The sequence below is a fragment of the Cryptomeria japonica genome, chromosome 1 (assembly GCF_030272615.1).
Source record: "Cryptomeria japonica chromosome 1, Sugi_1.0, whole genome shotgun sequence".
NCBI lineage: Eukaryota > Viridiplantae > Streptophyta > Pinopsida > Cupressales > Cupressaceae > Cryptomeria > Cryptomeria japonica.
The window spans coordinates 250,975,900-250,997,147 of NC_081405.1; the positions used below are offsets into that span (position 1 = coordinate 250,975,900).

The window sequence follows — 21,248 nt, forward strand, 5'->3', positions numbered from 1 at the left end:
ATCCCGATCACACTCGTATAAATTGAATATTTAATTGGTTATCAACAAAAAGTAAAACAACTTTGTCCCCGACATTCCTACTTATCCCAATATTAAAACAATCATTATTTGAAAGAAAAGCAGTAATGAAGGAAATTCTTTTCTTTTAGTTGGATGTGCACTCTATATTAAGCTCATCATCTTCATCTGATTTATCTTTTGGCGCACAATTTCATATTCTAAGTTGATCAATATTTTAAATTTGAGTTGTGGTGTGTCTAAATGCTCTTTTGTATCATTGTCTTTTCTGTTTATGTAATAAAATTCCTAGATTTGGTTCCTATGTTGTTTGTCATCTTTCTTTGATTTTATTGTTTGTTTCTCAAACATGACCACAAACACAAAATCCCCACGTGCTCAGAAGACAATTAAAAGATCCCTAAAGTATTAAATGCAAAATGCAAATGAAATTATTTGGATTAAATTTGCAGCTTCGATGTATTGTGCAGTCTTAAGTGAAGGACGTGTTAAATAAACTATGCATCATAGGCAAAAGAAAAACTGAATATTAATTAGGCTTCTTCAAATGTGATCTTAAGTTGATCGTGCCAATACATGTCATATCCAAAGTTGATCTTGTTACTACATTGCGTACGACACGCTTCACTATTTTTTTTTTCTTTTAGTTTTGGGTGCTATATATATCTTTATGTTGCACACTAAACATATATATATATATAGTTTTCTTTTGCTTTTGGATGTTAAGTAAGAGTTTTTAATTCTAAGATTTTACAAATGTAAAAAATTCAACATTGATGAGCAATACTAACTTAAAATAAAAGTACCATAACTCATACATAATGTATAAATATAACACCCTCAAAATTTCATTTTAAGAAATCTACATCAATGACGAACAGCAAATTAATTGTTTCTCTGATTTGTACTCTCTAATATATTATAAAAGATATATTTTACTATTAACATAACCTTGCACCTCTTTTTGATGCAAATGGTAGTTATTATTATTAGAATCTTGTTTTGTCATTTGGGAAGTTTTCAGCATTGAGCCGCTTCAGCGACGACTTAAAAACACCATTCAAAAAACAATAGAAAGACTTAGCAGTTTCATAAAAGCGGAGAAATATCATCCGAGATATGGGTGGTGAGAGTCAAAATGTTGAAATAGGCCTAAATAGACTAAATCGAATGGTTGTAGAGGTGAATTTGAGTACAGGAACTCTATAGGAATCGAATGGAGGCTTTGAAAAACAATGAAAACTGGGGAAGTGATGCCTGGAAATGTATTTGCAGAGTGAGGGAATTGTGTCCTTTAATACAATGCATAACCAATTATGTATCGATGGACATAATGGCAAACACACTACTGGCTGCTGGGGCTTCTCCTGCCATGATTCATGCTTTAGAAGAAATACCTGATTTTACTCCTCAAGTGGATGGCTTGTGCATCAATATTGGGACCCTCACCCCACAATGGATTACTTCAATGAAAACTGCTGCAGTTAAGGCTCTTGAGTCTCAGAAGCCTTGGGTTTTGGATCCTGTGGCTGTTGGGGCTTCGAAATTCAGAATGGATATGTGCACGGAGTTAGTCAGGCTTAACCCCACGGTCATAAGGGGAAATGCTTCAGAGATCTTGGCACTAGCTGCTAATTCTGTTGCGCCATCCAAGGTTGGTCCTTTATCTTACTGTTAAATCTCAATTGCATGCTGTTTGTTATAGTGCTATTTGTACATATGGTATACTGTAGAGGTTATGTTCTTTTAATTTAAGAGCTTCTGTTACCAAAGGTATATGGATCTTGGGCTCATGGATTTTTGTTTGTAGTTTGTTATAGACTGGGCAACTTTACTGCAGACCTTTATGATGTATTTATTTTTGTTATTTCATTCTGTCTTGAATCACAGATTGATAGGCGTTAATTTAAAAAGACTGTAAATTTAAATTTTTTGTTTTTATATCTTAGCCCAAGCCAAATGCCAGTTTGGCATATGACATCCGTCTTATGAAAGCCAAGATGAAGCTTTCGTTCCAAATATCTTATACATAGTGCAAATTTGTTACTCTTCGACAAATCTTGTGATAAATTCTCTTACCAATCTATCTGAGTACAAGGTAGATAATTATAGACATGGCCGCTAGGTAGATATGCTATATAATGGTCCCTGCCTCACTCTTTGCAAACACCCAATCAAGTGGGGCAAAGCGGCTGACCATGCGTGCATAAGTGAGGGCTTTTAATGTTCCCAGACTAGGATGTTTCCTTCTGCTATTAGATGTCATCCCTGGGTCATCAGGATGGCCTGATTTCTGGTCACCATTTGACGTACCATGCGTTTTACTGGTTGAAAAGTTTCATTGCAGCGTAGTTTTGAACTCAAGCATCCCAATACACACAGAAATAGAATCTGAACACTGGGGCTCACCAGCACAAACTATAAAAAGAGAAACTTTATAGCTCCTCTCCAAAAAACTTAACAAATGCATATTTACTTATTTCTAAACTTATTGATGGATGCACTGCCATCTTACCACCATCGAAAACCTCATGCTTATTGTGCTTTCCTCAATTTTTTTTTCTTAGATAAATTATGGGTGTCTATAAAAGGGCCCCCAGCCCAGAACAAATAAACAAACACAAAACAAAATAGAAAGCAACCACAAAAATTACACATCATTCCTCTTTTCTTATGAGATCTAATAATCAGTCCAACTATAGCTTGTTTATTTGAAACTGACTTTTCATTCTTAAGTTATGTCCATTTCACATCCTCAATCTCCTCCTCATGCTCTGTAGACGCTGGAGAAGTAGACAAGGATTGATTAATCTGAGCTAGAATTGAATGTGAAAAACCATCCCCGGATCCCCATTCTTCCTCATGCAATAAAGATAGGAAGACCATCCCTTTTTTCACTGTTTGAATGTAGCTGGAATCAGAAGTTTTTGAACAACAGGAGACATATTGATATTACCCAAGAAGTTGCAAAATGTTCTAATTGTTCCTGCAGACCACTTATCCTAAAACTTTCACATTCATTTCTTTTTACTAGATCAGCCACCTCATCTTGGTTATCCTGAGCCTCATCTATCTTCACAACATCTGCATAAGACTGCTGGGAAGGGGAAGAAGAAGCAAGAAGCTCGCTCTGTTTCACAGGATTTGTATTAACTTCAATCTCCCCACTACCCACCAAACAAACATTCCCTTTTGGACTAGCATCTTCAGTGAAAGATTCAAAAAGAGTCCTTTTCATGCTCAAATGTGATAAACGAGCACCTTCCTACAATGCAGCTTTCTTAATTGTTAAAGGTTTGCTCGCAGAAGAGTTAGCAGCTACATGCCCATTGGAAAGAATTTCCTACATCTAGACATTATATTCTTCATAATCTGAAACTTGTTTCCAAACCCTATCCTCCACCTGTAGCCAAACTTCTTCTGACAAATCTTTGGAAATACCTATTTCCTCTTGTTTTCAAGCCGAATGGAAGGATTCATTCCTTCAGTTTCTGCATCTAGCTTCATAAATTTCCCTAACAGATTTCTAATACCTTGGAAGCAGGAATCTGCCCAAATTCGGAAGGGTGGATAAGATAGTCAAATCCAGATAGGTCTCTGTCATTGGCTTGGATACAGGAAGCTAGGGTTTCACCAATAAACATGTTTATCTAAGAACCAGAGGTCCATCTCCAATATTTACTTTTATCCTCCAAAGATTTACAATGTAGAATAAAAAATCTTTGTGTATTGGGAAAATTTCTGTTGAATCCTATAAAACCCAGCTCATGTTTTCGAAATCCATTTGAGAAGAGAAGCAGAAGGTATCAAACTTACATATTAAAACAAAATTGGAATATGTATTCTCCTTTGGTAGGACTGATGTTCCACAGGGACATGTCTCTGTCGGAAAGCCAGCCAGTTTTGGTATAGGGATGTCCACAAGATGCAGGGACTCTGGGGGAGTGTCTCCCCGCTGCCCTGCCACCACCATCACTTGTTAAAAGACAAACTGGGACACCTCCCTAAAAGAGGGGATATTTCCAGGGTATCCCCCTGTTTTAGGGCTGCAAGGAGATGCTGGAATCTGGGACCCTCAGGGGACTCAGCTGCATCCCTTGAATGCACCAAAAAGGCCCAAGTATCCACAATGTCATTCAGGTCAAAAGTTCATTTTAGAAAAAATATTGTAGTGTTTTTAATATTTCTGCTAGTAACCCTAATCCTAATGGTTGATGGAGACCACCCACACATAAGAAGTCACAAAAAATGAGAAAGGCTGCAATAGTGAGAGTATTAGGATAGGAAAAGTGAGAGCATTAGCCAAGTCTTCATCAGTTCAGTGCAAACATTAGGAAGAGGGAGAGCAAGAGCAAGTGGCAAGTGGCAAGTCTTTTTGGATTACTGAAAAAACTGCACAGGCCTCATCATTTAGACTTGTCAGATTCATTATCACTATTAGTTTTCTGAAGAATGAATATTTGGTTAGAAACAGTAAGGACTTGGTGCTGCAGAAAATGAAGTGATAAAATAGTGAAAATGGCATGCACCATGAACATTTGTGTGGTTTTGAAGGCCTTAATTTGGATGAGAGCGTACTAGTGGCTCTAGCCCCACCTCACAAAGGGTGCTGCCCCTCAACCCTGATAGGTGTGCTGCCCAAACGCCCACCCATCACCATCCTGCCACCATCCCCAAGTCTAGGCCCTTGGTTCCCCCATCCCTGCATCCCTCTATAACACAACCCCCCTCCCCCCTCCTCTTGCCCCAAGACTCTGTTGCCCAACAGCAGCACCAGATGTAAACCAAAGCAATGGATCAACACAAACCTTGATATTTAGTTTGCTACCATCATCTACACATCCAATGTCCCTTTAACTCATTCCTTATGCTGACAAAATCTAGGGCTGCATCCCTTAACTGCCTCCACATTGACCTGCCCCTCGCCTTTTACCATCTCTTGACCTTGCTTGCTTAGAGTGATTGGAGCCCCCGGCATTGAACCACACCTGTGTACCTCATCCTGGCCCATGTTGATATTGTCTGTCAAATGGACCTCTACCTGAATGCACTATTATGTACTTTAAAACCCACTTTTGCTGTCATGCCTATTTGCTCAGAATCTGCAAAACAGACCTCCTTAGGGTTTGTAGAAGCAGCGGGAACCACCATCTTCAATTTTCATCTGTGTATTTTCAAGCTCTGCTGATAGTTCCCCACGGCTTTCCTCTATTGTTAGTGATGATTAGCACTGTCAATCCTTAAAATTAGGTGAAACTAAAATCATATAGATCTCTTTATTGAATATTCATGATCGCTGCAGGATTTTTATAGGTTGTCACTCTACTCTATCTAGAAAGTGAAGATTAATATAGTGTTTTTTTAGGTCACCACCAAGTGAATCCAATTTGGTGCATGAGAACCCGCTTTTGGAATTCCATAAGGGAATCGTATTTTCCATGTATCTGATATATCATTTACCTGTGTGCAACCTTTCATCATTAGGTCGACTCACTTCACAACTTACCGTGAGTGTATTCATGACTATACAACAGTTGATAACACTGAATAATATAATATACATTAACGAGTCATGATACAAAACATGTCCAAAATTCTACAAGCTGGGAATCATAGCATTTTTATCTATAGGCTTAACCTGAAACGTAATATCCCCCTAGTGTTTCTGGAATTCCATCAACAACAGAAATCCATTTTGCTGGAGTTATGAAAGACAGTTGTAGGTCACATAGGCCACTGAGACTGGTTTTGTATTCTAGTAACAAAGCTCTTTGATTAACTGTCCACGTTTCATTATATTTGTTCAATGCAGTTGGCAAAACATGCAGTTCTCTCATTTTGTTAGAATGATATCCTTGTATCATATAAAAATCAGCCTTGATCTATGCTTACGAGAAGACCAATTTGCTATGTCAAACATAGGCACACTTTAGGGTAGCAACAGTTTATTATGGGTGGTGGAGAAGGAGCTAAGATATGCAGCAATCACTCAAGAGCTGTATTTCCACGAGGCAGCAATTCATGCACTAGATTTTCCCCTTAGTTTCCCCCCAAAATATTTGGTGGTAATGTGGAGAAAGCTGTTAACAGACCAGTTCCAGAGGAACGGAATCCTCAAAAAATCCTTTGATATAATGTCTTGTCGACCATATTATCCTAAAAATGCCCCTGAGTTTACTGAGTATTGATTGCTGAAAGAATCTATGAAGCCTCAATGGTACCTCTGGGTACTTCCACCTTGGTTTTACAGCCTTGTGATATCTTAATTTCAGAAAGAGGATAAGCAGTACCGCTTAACTCATCTATGTAACTGTTCTCTCTCTTTCTTTTTCCCGTAGTCCCCATTTTCTTTTCCGATTTTTTGTGAAGCTTTTTACCTCATTATTGAGATGGTCATTAGATATTATTTTAGAACACAGTATACTGTTCTTCAGCAATCATGGAACTGACGAATGTCTTATAACTCATTGATCTTACTAGTTAGAGTGTATGGTCTTATTCTACTCTTTTATTAGATGAATACTTTCCTGTAGAATAATTGTTCTTTTGTGTGTTTTGCAAGATAATATTTGTGGCTTCCTAAAACCTTTTTAAGTCTTGATATTATATCCAATACTGTGGCGTGACTAAAAATGTGAGATGGACAGGGCTGGGGCAGAGCTCTCTACATCAGTAGATATAACATTCATAGATATGCATTTCGAAGTCATTTTCTTATGCTTTTCTTGTCCTAATGTGAATAATGAAGGGAACAGACAGCAGCCACATATCAACAGATGCACTGGAAGCTGCAAAAGATTTAGCATGTAGAACTGGAGCTATAGTTGCAGTGTCAGGAGCTGTAGATCTTGTTACAGATGGAAAAAGACTACTGGGTGTGAGAAATGGAGTACCTCTGATGCAGAAGATCACAGCATCCGGTTGTGCAGTTACTGCACTTATTGCAACTTTAGTTGCAGCACACCCATCTCTTCCATTTGAGGCTACTGCTTTTGCTCTTGCTCTTTTTGGGATGGCAGGTGAAATCGGCATGGAAAAGTCAAATGGGCCTGCCTCATTGCGGATGCACCTGATAGATGCCCTTCATGGTTTAGATGAGGAATCAGTAGCATCAAGAATCAAGATTTCCTGGCTGTGAAATTCTTTATCATAGGTAACCCTCTCTCAAACGGTAACGTGTATCAAATTCCTTATCATAGACAACTATGTCAAACTTAGATTTATACATATATGAAAATCCCTGTCATTAGTTGAACTTGTTTCGAAATGGTAAATGAAGTTTATATTTATTTATTTATTTGTGGATAATCTTTTAGTATTTAAGTTTTTTGTCTCGGAGGGTGCCACAACTTGAACTTCAAAACTAAATTTTCCAAACATTTGATAGTTATATTCATAGTAGTAAATATCACATAAAAAGTGATTTATTGGAAATTAGATCAGAAAATGGTTTTTTTCATCTAAGAAAACATACTTTCTGAAACAAATTGTTGCAACATATATTCCCAAAAGTTCTTTAATAAATCACGATTTTCTGGTGATTGAATTGTGGATAAGTCGTGATAAATTTGGAAAAATAAAGATTTATGACATTTTTTCATGATTTTTTAATAAAAAGTTCAAGGTTTTTAAGTTTTCTCAATTTGTGTTAAGGTGTGTTTCTAATTTCCCTGAATCCTAACCCTAACACCATATTTTTCCAATTAAAAATATATATTTTAAAAAATGAAGCTAATATTTTTTCCTGCTGTAATTTTAGTAGTATAATAAGTTGTGGTGTTGAACAGATTCGCAAACTCAATATGCATCAAAGTATCACTTCCCAACATAAATGTTATGCGTATCAGAAAATTATCCCTATGAAAGGAAAAAGTTTCCAAGTATGATCACTGGTGCTGATTATGGATAATTAAGACCCTTTGATGATGTCTGTTACTTAACCTCATTGCTAGTTTCAGAACATTGAAGGTATAACAAATTGACTGCAGTGTCTGTATTTTTATTCTTATCTTGTTCAATTTTATTCATTAATTGGCTTCACCTTGCATTCAATTGGAAAAAACATTATTTTCAAAAGAATTTTTCTTATTTGAAGAAAGGGAAAAATCAGAATCATCCTTAGTTTATAAAAGAATTAATTAGAAAAACCTAATTAAAGTTGTGTCATGTTATTGACTTTGAGTCTCTTTGGATAGTTAGATGAGTATATCATGTAAGTATTTGATCCAATTACATTCTGAAAGTTGTAAGATATAATTGCCTTGCAAATTTGTTTTAATTGATTCATTGGAGTGTTAGAGGTTAAAAAGGGTTATTGGTTTTACGGGTGAGAATGTTTGGTGCACAAAGAATCTACTGGGGATCAATTTTTGTTGTGTAAAAGATTGTCACTATAAGAAATGAGGTTAGATTCAAGTCAAGGATAAATTTAGCAGAATGATTACTAATTAAAACATTCTATAATAATGATTTAGTTGAATTCAACTTACCTTCAATTAGAAACAATAGTGTTCTTCAAAAGAACTCTCTTACCAAACAATTGATGTTAACAAAGTTCTAGAAAACAATGGGAAGAGGTCAGTAGAGTGTGAGAATCTTCAAGATAAAGAGGATGTGGGGACTGTGAGCCAATTAGATGATAAGGAGAATGGCTAGAGCATAGCAATCAGGAAAACCAATAAATTTGGTGGCAAGCCTATTCTCTTGGTTGCCACTGGGGGTAGTAACAACAAGGGTAGGAAGTCAGAGGTGCGTAAGGCTAAGTCTAAGGCACTAGAGAAATTGGAAAATGGATCTTAGGTGTTGATGAGAATGTTTATCTCTCTTGGAGGTGAGCACCTCCCTTCTACCAATGCTCAATGAAGGTGCTAAGTTGGAATAGAAGGGGCCTCAATGGCCTTGAAAAATGTCGCTTTGTAAAGCGATTGATTGAGATAGAGATTCTAAACATGGTGCTTATATAAGAAAACAAAATTGATGTTGAGAGATTCAGGGAGATAATCATTAGGATCTAAAAAATGGTGATGGGCTCGCTCATAGTGTTGGTGGCTCTAACAGTGGGCTGGTTGTGCTTTGGAATGAAAATAATTTATGCGGTTCTATCATTGAGGCAACTTTTTTTGGCCTTTGTATTACTTGCAAGGATGTGAGGAATGGGTATCACATGATGGTTTCTAATGTTATAGGCCTCATATGGATTTAGATCAAATTATGCTTTGGAACTACCTCCACTCTTCCAAACTCTCTCATCCCTGTGACAAATTGGTTGTTGGGGGCGGCTTTAATTCTATTTTGGCTCCAAAAGACAATGAGGGGGGTCAGCTCCAATGCTATTGCAAATCTATCAGGCCTAAAGATGACTAGTTCACTTGGAGCAATAAGAGGTTGGATGTTGATTTCATTCAATGCAGATTGGATTGTTTCTTCCTTAATTTTGAATGGTTGTTAGATATCGGAGGGCTCTCTTCGGAGGTAGTGCAGTATGGGGGGGTTGATCATAAGCCCATCTCTATTACCCTAAGTTGCTCCAACAAGCTGCTTGGCATCCTTTTTAAGATGGAATATTTTTGGTTTGAAGACCTTGATTTTGACAATTTGGTGGGTAAATGGTGGAATATCGAGGTTAGAGGTTGCAAGAGATATGTAGTTGAAAAGAAACTGCAGGTTGAGGAAGGAGGCTAGGAGCTAGAATAAGGAGGCAATGGGTAATCTGTTTGTTAAAAAAAGTAAGGTTGAAAGGAGCTGAAGAATATTGAGGAAATCATTTCCAATTTTAGTTTCACTCAAGCAAGTAGGGATAAAGAGGTTAATCTTGTGGAAGAGCACAATAGAATGTTAAGAATGGAATAGATTTTCCGGCTGCAAAAGTCTAGGGTCAAGTGGATCAAGGAAGGTGATAGAGATACTAGGTTCTTTCAACTATCTACTAAGATCAGGAGGGAACACAACAAGATTCGGAACATTCAAAAGGTGGACAACAGAATGTTTGAGGATATTGAAGTTATTAGAGCATAAGCAAAATAATCTTTTTTGATTTTTTAGGTTCCCTTGGTGGTGAAGATCTTCATGATAAATATGGGTACAAACAAATGAAGCTGCAAATGATACAATACAAAATAATTTGTGCTTCTTTTTCATTTTCATTCAATACATATTAAATATTTTTTAGGATTCTCCAATCCTACTTCATAGGAAACAACTCTATAACAACTCCTAAAAACATATGAGTTGTTTTAACAACTTAACTTCCTACAAAGATGTTCGTATAAACATTATACTAACCAATTTAACAAACCATGTGACTAATAATAATATTACTTTGTTCCTCAACAATTATTATTATGACACTTATAACATATATATCAACAACCCTCCATAATGACAAACCTAATTATTTTATGCTAAATTATTTATGCATCCTATGAATGCTAACACCTATGTGAACACTAATTCCCAACACCCACCCTTAGTGTGAACATGGGGAAAATGTACATCACAATACTTGATGACCACTTTTAGTAGCTCACCAAAAATATAAGGTAAGAGTAGGGACATACATATCTATTCATGTCAAGCAATAGTGGAATTGACCTCACCATGCTCAATGTACCTTCATCCAAGGGTGAGACAACACATCTACCCATGGAACCAAGAATAGGGACTAATACATCTGTCCAATATCTTACATCAAATTTGAATAGGGACAAGCACATCTATCCAACATCAAGGTTATGAATAGAGACATACACTTCTGTTCACAACAATTATGATTGGGGACACACATCTAATCATAATCATCAACTTTTGTGATTGGGGGACAAACACTTCCAATCACTTACACCATCTTGTGAATGGGGACAAACACATCCGTTCACATACAACCAAGAAATATGATTAGGGACTCACATTTGTTCACATACAACCAAGAAATGTGATTGGGGACAAACACATCCAACCACAACATAAAAAGTTTGAACACCAAGCCCTCATTATCACATATGCAACCAACAGTATAGATAATTGCCACTATGATCACAAATGATATGAGATGGTTTCTGTTGCCACTTGGAAACCAATCTTGGCTTTAGTCATTTTTGCACAAATAGTTTTGTCACTAATGCAATTTTACGACCCCGTCGCTAGTGACTGATGAGAGGTCGCTAAATGCCCTCCAACCTCTTGTGCCTCCAACCTTTAGTAGATTTTATTTAGATAACATATCCCTCCTAACTATCTTCGTGTGGAGGGTCTTTAGTAGCCACCCCATGAAGACATTCTTCATCATCATATACAGCCAACGCCTTATCTGTATTTAACTTGCCATCAAGGAGATCCTTGACATGCTGAGTGCAATTCATTACAATTTGATCCAAACAAAACATTTAAATTACCCCACACTTCATTTGAGGTCTTTGATAAGTCAATGTGGTGGAGGTATGCATTTGACAACGCAAGACCAATCGAAGCTATTGCTCTTCAATCCTGCGTAGTCTACTTTGCGCTTTCATCAAGATCAGTCGGCCTTGTTGTTGTTCCACTTACTATATCCCACATATCCTTTTCAATAATTGTCGATTGTAATTTGATTTGCCATGTGTAGAATTCTAAACCTTCAAATTTTTATATTTATATATATTTTTTTCTCCATTTAAAGAAAAATTATTTGACACCCCCCATAATCTAAATAATATAAAAGGTTTCAGGTTCCACCTATAATGCACCTTAACACTTTTTCAAATTTGACACAACAATTTAAATAAAACAATATAAAAACTAAACTCTAAACATTTAGAACACTAATAATGTAAGCTACCTAATATGGAAAATCCTATCACACCATGCTCAAACTATAGACAAAGACTCTAATTGTAGATGGTCAAATACATGGTGTATCTTTGTTTGTTATAATGTGGTTCTTCAAGAAATTCCTTTTCCAATTGGTTTTGTTCAACTCCCAATAGCATTGTCTTGGCTCTACCAATAACTGTGAAATCTTCCAACTCTACTCCTATATGCAAACTCTTTCAGATCCTTTTCCACAATTGCAATAGCCCCCAAAATCTCCTCCTGATTCAATCAAGATATTCTTCTCAGCAACCATGTAATATCCACTTTTCAATTTCCTTAGAATTGCAATAGTATTGAGGGCTACAAATGACATGCGCTCAAGTAAAATTGCAACAACTATAACTCCAACATATTTACAACAAAGCATTTGGAACATGATTCAACCTCATCATTTTAGGCATCAACTAAAACATCATGAAGAATAGGCCTTCAAATCAATAATTTCTACAAAACAATATAGAATCCTAGTGCAACAAGCTCTTTGAATATAAGTGAAGTGGTTCAGTTTTATTGTCAAACAACAAACTATAGAATCCAAAGCCTATATCAAAACTCACCTATTCTAAAACTTATAGCTTAAAGCACTAACAAGACACATGCAACTACAAATGCATAGCCCATAGACCAAGATTTAATATTGGCTTTGATACCATATGATAAATATAGGCATAGACAAATGAAGCTGCAAATGATACTGTACAAAATTATTTGTGCTTCTTTCTCTTTTTCATTCAATACATATTACATATTTATAGGATTCCCCAAACCCATTTCATAGGAAACAACTCTATAACAATTCCCAAATATATGAGTTGTTTTAACAACTTAACTTCCTACAAAGAAGTTTATATAACCATTATACTAACCTATTTAACAAACTATGTGACTAATAATAATATTAAGTTGTTTCTCAACAACTTAATATTATGACAGTTATTTATAACACATATATCAACACCCCCCATGATGACAAACCTAATTATTTTATGCTTAGTTATTTATGCATCCTTTGATTCCTAACACCTATGTGAACACTAATTCCCAACAGTTCAAACTCGAGGAAATGACTGAGTGCATCCCCAACCTTATCTCTGGCAATTAAAATGAGCCCCTTTTTGCTATGTTCTCAATGGAGGAAATCAAGAAGGTTCTTTTCTCTTGAGGCATGACGAAGGCCCCAGGGTCGGATGACTTCCAATAAATATTTTTTAGCATTATTGGCACATTGTGGGCGAGGATGTTTGGAGGGTGATGAAAGAATGCAAATTGAGAAGATCAGTTTTGAAGTCTTGGAATTCAACATTTCTATCTGTTGGACATTGATGCTGCTAGGATATGTTGTTGTCATTGATGTCAACATATTCCTGCTCCGATGATTGCAAATTGGTTTATTGGGATCATGGTTTGGTGTATGGAGTATCTCTAGTATCATTATATTCTTCTGTATTGGTTTTGGTGATCAGGCAGAGTTCAATATTTCTGCCGGTATATTTCGGTGTGATAAGATCTTGAGTTGATATTTTGGGAGATTGTTTGGGATGGTCTTTTGTATCTTCATTTCAGATGGTTCATGATTTGGTGCTCCTCAAGTTATCTTTCTCCGTGACAGTTGCTTGAGTGTTCTTGAGGTTCAGATGTTGATCGATGAAGATTTGATAAGTGGTGTTGGTACAACTATTACTGATAATTCTACCATGCTTGCTGGTGTTTCCTAATTGTTTTGATGATCCACATTGATTATTGTGCGAGTTCTTGGTGATTTTGTTGAACTGGTGATGTTCTTCGTGTTATGCAATATTCCTAGTGGTGTAGTGTGTTGCAGTTGATCTTGGCATGATTACCGGTGGTGATGAGCGTTTGAGAATTTGATTTAGGTCCATGTTATGTCATGTATATCATTATATTGGTCTGGTGGTCGATCTTTGTATCATGTGATGTTATTTTGTAATTGTGAGTTGAGGGTTTAGTCGAACTTGTTGTCAAGGTTGATGATTTGTATAAATAGATGGTATTGTCATGTAATTTAGGTGTTGAGGTTGTGTCTGCATTATCAGAGAGTGATGTATGTGTGAACAAGTGATTCATCCTTCAACATTGTGATTGAGCAGAGATTGGTGTTGCAGAGCAGACATAAGTGCTTAACCAGAACTGTCATCGGGCATTTGCAGATGCTATTATTGCAGTTCATTTGATTCCGGATTGTTGTTCGAACATTTTGTAAGTCAGTGAGACTTCCTTGTAAGGTAGTGAACCTTCCTTGAGGGTTGCAGCCTTTCAGGTTATTGTATTCTGAGCTGTAAGCTCTAGGCAATGTGCCTGAATGCTGGTGCATTCCCCATTGTAATATTTTCACATACTACTGTAGAGTATCATCTTATTGTGGGTAGGTTCCCACCGTGGTTTTTCCCTTAACCAGGTTTTCTATGTCAAAATCTTGGTGTTGTGTGTTGTGCTATCAATTTACTTATCTTTGTTATTGTTGCAGTTTATCGAATTTATATTTGTGGTTGAGTTTGTCAATCTGGTAGAAAACCGATTCACCCCCCCTCTCAGTTTTTTCTCATTGTTGTTGCCAACAATTGGTATCAGAGCTAGATCCTTCGGAAGAAGCTTAACCGCTTGAGGAGATCCGAGATGGCAACTGGAGGTGTTATCTTTAAGAAGGAGAGTCCGAGATTTGATGGAAGTAACTATGCTATATGGAAGAACCGAATGGAAGTGCACTTAAGATGTCTTGGGGAATATTATTGGAAGATTACTAAGAATGCCTACTTTGTTCCTCTGAATGGACTAGTTACTGTTGATGAGATCAAGGAAGATGAAAATGATATTAGAGAAAAGGAAGCATTGTTGAGTGCATTGATTGATTCAAAGATGGCTAATATGATGGGACTTCAGACTGCACATGAGATCTGGGAGAAGCTTGAAACCTTGTATGAAGGAGATAATCAAGTAAAAGTTGCTAAGTTGCAGAGTTTGAAAGGGAAGTATGAGATGTTGAAGATGGGAGAAGATGAGAACATAAATACCTTTATGGCTAAGGTGAATGAACTTGTCCTGGGTATCAGATGTGCCGATGGAACCCTTGAAGAAGATGAAATTGTTGCTAAGGTGTTGAGATCATTACCTTCTGCTTACAAACATAAGGTAGTTGTTGTTGATGAGATCTAGAGTGTGACTACTGTGACAAGAGATATGTTGGTTGGAAAGTTTGTTGCATTTGAACTGAGTGAGTTTGGTGAATCACATGTAAATTTTGAGACATTTAGAGCATTTGTATCTGGAAAGAAGAAGTATGATTCTCATGAATGCAAAATATCCATATATGAAAGAGAGAGAAGAGAGATGGAAGAGCAAGAAAGAGAATTGGAAGAGTTTGAAGCACTGATTGCCTGAAGATTGCCTAAGGGAGCTCGTAAGTATGATGGAAAATTACCTTTGAAATGTTTCTCTTGCAATATGATATGACATTTTGCTTCTAGATGCCCGAAGAGAATGCCTAAATATGATAGGCATGATAAATTTGATAAGCATGATATGAATAATAGATACGAGAAGCATAAAAATAATGATAAACCCTACAAGTCTAACCGGAAGTACACGCATAAGAAGAACTGTTATTATGTTGCTGATGAAGGTGTAACAAATGAAGAATTAGAAGGAGATGAAGTGGTGTTTATTGCTATCAAAGAAGATGGACTGGTACCTGTTGATTCCACAAGATGCACTTTTGAGGAGAAAGATTTAGCTGCTAAAGTTGAAGAGAAAGATGAATGGGTGATTAACAACGGTTGTTCACATCATATGACTGATGATAAAAAAAAATTGTGAGTATGGAAAGGTATGATGTTGGAATAGTGAGATTTGGAGATGACAAAGCCTGTGTGATCCATGGTAGAGGTCTTATTTCCTTTTATGATAAACATAATACTGATGATGTCTTGTATGTTGAAGGTGTGAAGCATAATTTTTTAAGTGTTGGACAAATGGTAGACAAAGGTTATGACTTACAATTCAAGAATAGTAAATGCAAGATCCTAAATGCCTCCGATATAGAGATTGCATCTGGAACTAAGCCCGAAGGTAATATCTTTCATTTGAATGCTGGTGAGAAAAGTTGTTTGATTTCAGATTGATGAGAGTTGGTTGTGGCATAGGAGAATGTGTCATGTTAATTTTGATTCAATGATTAAGATCAATTCTACACAAGCTATTAGAGATTTGCTTAAAATTGTTAAGCCTGCTAATCCAGTATGTAAGGAATGTCAGATGGGTAAGAAAACAAGGACTTCTTTCAAGAGAAAGTAGTATACATCTGATGGATTACTAGATCTTGTGCATACTGACCTATGTGGACTTACAAACATTAAAAGTGTGCAGGGTGACATATATTTTATGTTACTAATTGATGATTATTCCAGGATTATGTGGGTTGTCTTTTTGAAGGAAAAATCAGAAGCAGTGAACAAATTCAAGATATTCAAAGCAAAGGTTGAGACTGAGATAGGACTGAAGGTGAAATATCTGAGATTTGACAAAGGAGAAGAATTTTGTTTTGGTGAGTTTGATCCATTCTATGAGAAGCATGGGATTAGAAAACAATTATCTGCTCCTAGAATCCCACAATAGAATGGAGTTGTTGAAAGGAAGAACATGACTGTATTGGATGTTGCAAGGACTATGCTGATTGAAGGGAATGTTCCGAGATCTATTGGACATAAGATGTTAGCAATTTGTTGTTTACACATTCAACTGAGTTCATATAAAAGGTGATACAGGTAAGACTCCTTATGAGCTATAGTTTGGTCATGTTCCTACTGTGAGATATTACAAAATTTTTGGTAGCAAGTGTTATATCAAGAGAGATGAGAATATAGGAAAGTGTGATGTAAGAAGTGATGAAGGAATTTTCTTGGGATATTCAACAAAGAGCAAAGCCTATCGGTGCTACAATAAGAGACTGAGAAAGATAGTGGAAAGTGCAAATGTGAAGGTTGATGAGAACTATGGAAAAGAGATCAAAGCATGCGGATATGATGATGGTCAGCATGTTGTTCTGACTCCTATTCAAACTGAAGAATTGAAGCAAAATGATCTGGTAGAGACAGTTAATCCAGATATTATTGTTGTCGGTAGAGAGGTGTAGGAACCTGAAAGTCAGAATAATCAGAAGACTCTGAGGTATGTAAGATTGAATCATTCCGAAAATTAGATTATTGGTGATAAGAATAAAGGTGTGATGACTAGAAGAAGGCTAGTTGCTGAAGATGTATGTTTGATTTTTAAATTTGAACCTAAGATGTTGTTGAAACTTGCAAAGATGACAATTGGATAAGAGCAATGTAAGAAGAATTAGATCAGATTGAAAAAAATAACACATAGGAACTTGTGCCTATACCTAAAGACAAGAATGTGATTGGTACTAAATGGGTATTCAGGAACAAATTGAATGAAGCTGATGAAGTTGTTAGAAATAAAGCAAGATTGGTATGCAAAGGATATTCATAGAAAGAAGGAATTGATTATGAGGAGACTTTTGCTCCAGTAGGCAGACTTGAAGTTGTTAAACTGTTGCTTGCATATGTTGCCTATAAGGATTTCAAGGTATATGAGATGGATGTCAAGTCAGCCTTTTTGAATGGTGATCTTGAGGAAGAAGTCTACATTGAGCTACCTGGTGGATTTTCATTATCAAAAGATGGAGACATGGTATGCAAACTAAAGAAAGCTCTTTATGGATTGAAACAAGCCCCTAGAGCCTGGTATGTTAGATTGGATAAATATTTGTTGAAATTAGGATTTAATAAAGGTACTATTGATAGTAATTTTCACTTTAAGATTGAGAATGATAAAATCTTGATTGTCGAAGTCTTTGTTGATGATATTATCTTTGGAGGAGATGATAACTTGCGTATGAAGTTTGTGGGTGATATACATAAAGAATTTGAGATGTCTATGATAGGAGAGGTATTTTTATATCTCAAACTAAATATGTGAAATAATTATTGAAGAAGTTTGGGTTAGATGACTCCAAACCAGTTGGAACTCCTATGGTGACTGGCTGCAAATTTTCTAAAAATGATGAATCTCCGAAAGCTAATCACTCTTTGTATAAATCTATGGTTGGTGGATTGCTATATCTTACTCAGACTAGACCGGACATTATGCATGCTATGTGCATGGCTACTAGATATCAAGCTAATCCGAAAAAGAGTCATGTCATTGTTGTAAAGAGGATATTCAGATATTTGAAGGGGACTGTGGATTATGGCTTGTGGTATTTGAAGAATGATGATTTCATGTTGTGTGCTTACACTGATGATGATTGGGTCGGTGATGTTGATGACCGAAAGAGTACCTTCGATGGTGCTTTCTTTTTGGGCAAGAAATTGGTTTCATGGGCTAATAAGAAACAAGATTCAGTGTCCTTATCTACTGCTGAAGCTGAGTACATTGTTGTTGCTAGTAACTGCACTCAGATAGTTTGGATGAAGCAAATGTTGAAGGATATTAGAGTTCTCTATGATGAGCCCACTGTTATATATTGTGATAATTCTAGTGTTATTAATATGTCAAAGAATTTGGTGCAACATTCAAAGACTAAACATGTGTTAATCAAATATCATTTCTTGAGGGAAAAAGTCAGTGAAGATGAAGTGAAGATGGAATATGTGTGTACAAAGGAACAAATTGCTGATATTTTCACTAATCCTTTACTTGCAGATACATTTGTCTATTTGAGAGACAAGTTAGGGGTATCCACCCCTCTTGATGAGAACTAGATGCATTGAGTTGCATCAATCAAGTGGACTTCATAGTCTTATCTCTTTGTCTGGATTGATGAGTTGGTGTTGCTCCTCTAGTGGAGTAGTCTATTGGATTGGTTATATGGGAGCGAATCATGATTTTCTTATCTAAGGAAGAGAGTTTGATTTTATGTTTTGGAATCTTTGGCATTGTTGTCAAAGGGGGAGAGAAGCATGTGAAAAATTGTTTTATCTACTTGATCTTAGGGGGAGTTTGTTGGAGATGTTTTTTTCTTTCTTTGCATTGATTGTTTTTCACATTCATATGTTGCCATCAATGCCAAAGGGGGAGATTGATGTCAACATATTCCTGCTCCGATGATTGCAGATTGGTTTATTGGGATCATGGTTTGGTGTAGGAAGTATCTCTAGTATCATTATATTCTCTATATTGATTTTGGTGATCCAGAAAGCTTAATTGATCATATCATATGATTCGGTTTGTAGTTTGCTTTTTTTATCAGTGTTTTGCAGAGTTCAGTATTTCCTCTAGTATATTCCGGTGTGATTAGATCTTGAGCTAAGATTTTGGGAGATTGTTTGGGATGGTCTCGTGTATCTTCATTTCAGATCGTTCGTGATTTGGTGCTTCGCAATTTATTTTTCTTCATGACAGTTGCTTGAGTGTTTTTGAGGTTCAGATGTTGATTGATGAAGATTTGATAAGTGGTATTGGTACAACTATTACTGATGATTCTAACATGCTTGCTGGTGTTTCCTAATTGTTTCCTATTTGTTTTGATGATCCACATTGATCGTTGTGTGAGTTCTTGGTGATTTTTCTAAATCGGTGATGTTCTTCATGTTATACAGTATTCTTGGTGGTGTAGCGTGTTGTGGTTGATCTTGGCATGATTACCAGTGGTGATGAGCATTTGGGAATTTGATTTAGGTCCATGTTATATCATGTATATCATTATATTGGTCCAGTGGTCGATCTTTGTATCGTGTGATGTTATTTTGTAATTGTGAGTTGAGGGTTTAGCCGACCTTATTGTCAAGGTTGATGATTTGTATAAATAGATGGTATTGTCATGTAATTTAGGTGTCGATGTTGTGTCTGCATTATCTGAGAGTGATGTATGTGCGAACAAGTGATTCATCCTTCGACATTGTGATTGAATAGAGATTGGTATTGCGGAGCAAACATATGTGCTTAACTGGAACTGTCATCAGGCATTTGCAGATGCTATTATTGTAGTTCATTTGATTCCAGATTGTTGTCCGGACATTTTGTAAGTCAGTGAGACTTCCTTGGAAGGTAGTGAACCTTCCTTGAGAGTTGTAGCCTTCTGGTATTTGTATTATGAGCTGTAAGCTCTAGGCAGTGTGCCTAAATGTTGGTGCATTCCCCATTGTAATATTTTCACATACTACTGCAGAGTATCATCTTATTGTGGGTAGGTTCCCATCGTGGTTTTTCCCTTAACCGAGTTTTCCACATCAAAATCTCGGTGTTGTGTGTTGTGCTATCAATTTGCTTATCTTTGTTATTGTTGCAGTTTATCAGATTTATATGTGTGGTTGAGTTTGTAGATCTGGTAGAAAACTAATTCATCCCCCTCTCAGTTTTCTCTCATTGTTATTGCCAACACTATCCTTGATTCCCGAATCTAAGGAGCCCTTATCCTTTGGTCATTTTAGGCCTATTGCGTTTTGCAATATTATTTACAAGATTATTTCCAAGTCCATGGCTTCAAAGTTAAGGGTGCGTCTCAACAAAATTATCTTTGAAGAAAAGAACAACTTTTTTAAGGATAGGCAAATTTCATATGGTATCATAACTGTTGTTGAGGCTATTCATTTGATGCAATGTAGGAAGAGGGATGAAATGATCATCAAGATGGATATGAACAAAGCTTATAAATAAGGTTGCTTGGGAGTTATTGATTAGGGTCATGAGAAAGTTTGGCTTCAGTGAGTCATGGTGTCATTGGGTTTACAGTTGCATATCAACTCCAACCTATGTTGTTTTGGTGAATGATGTTCCTACATATTTTTTCAATGCCAAAAAAGATTTACTCCAAGGGGACCCTTTGTCTCCCTTTCTCTTTCTCATTGTTGTTGGGGTTTTGGTTCGTATTCTAATTAAGGAGAGGAGAGATGACAACTAGGTTGGATTACAAGTTTCAGGAGGCACTGATAATATATCTCACCTTCAATTTATTGATGAAACTCCACATTTTCAGGGTGGCTAAGGCTTATGAGGCAAGCAATTTGAAGAAAATTTTGAGAAAGTATGAGGGTGTTGCTTGGCAAAAATTCAACATCTCTAAGTCCAAAGTTTTTTTTTAAAAAGATAGGTGTTCGGAGCAATTGGAGAATTCAGTGGATATTAGGCTTTGAGTTTGATTACCTCTCGAACAAGTACTTGGGCATACCTCTTTTCAACAATAGATCTTCAAATGGAGTGATGTCACTAATAGATTGCAAACTATGTTGGCTTCGTGGAAAGGCAAGTGGCTCTCCTTGGCAAGTAGAATCTCCCTTATCAAAGCCTCTTTGTCTACATTGCTAGTTTATATTATATCTATCTTTCAAGTGTCGAGCAAGATTGTGAAATACATGGAAGACGCA

The 21,248-nt window shown here is 36.4% G+C and overlaps 1 protein-coding gene across 1 annotated transcript; it reads left to right on the forward strand.

Annotated features, from left to right (window-relative positions):
- Positions 1 to 1,031: 1,031 nt before the first annotated feature.
- Positions 1,032 to 7,311, forward strand: LOC131053697 (hydroxyethylthiazole kinase). The gene is made up of 2 exons (XM_057988300.2): positions 1,032 to 1,672; positions 6,767 to 7,311. Exons 1-2 carry the CDS (start codon positions 1,235 to 1,237, stop codon positions 7,154 to 7,156), a joined length of 828 nt encoding a protein of 275 aa, XP_057844283.2. The 5' UTR covers positions 1,032 to 1,234; the 3' UTR covers positions 7,157 to 7,311.
- The last annotated feature ends 13,937 nt before the right edge of the window (positions 7,312 to 21,248 follow it).

Bases quoted from the DNA above. Each gene is read 5' to 3' on its own strand.
- LOC131053697 (XM_057988300.2), top strand. From the start codon at position 1,235: ATGGAGGCTTTGAAAAACAATGAAAACTGGGGAAGTGATGCCTGGAAA. The intron at 1,673-6,766 runs GTTGGTCCTTTA...TGAATAATGAAG, and splicing joins ATTCTGTTGCGCCATCCAAG to GGAACAGACAGCAGCCACAT.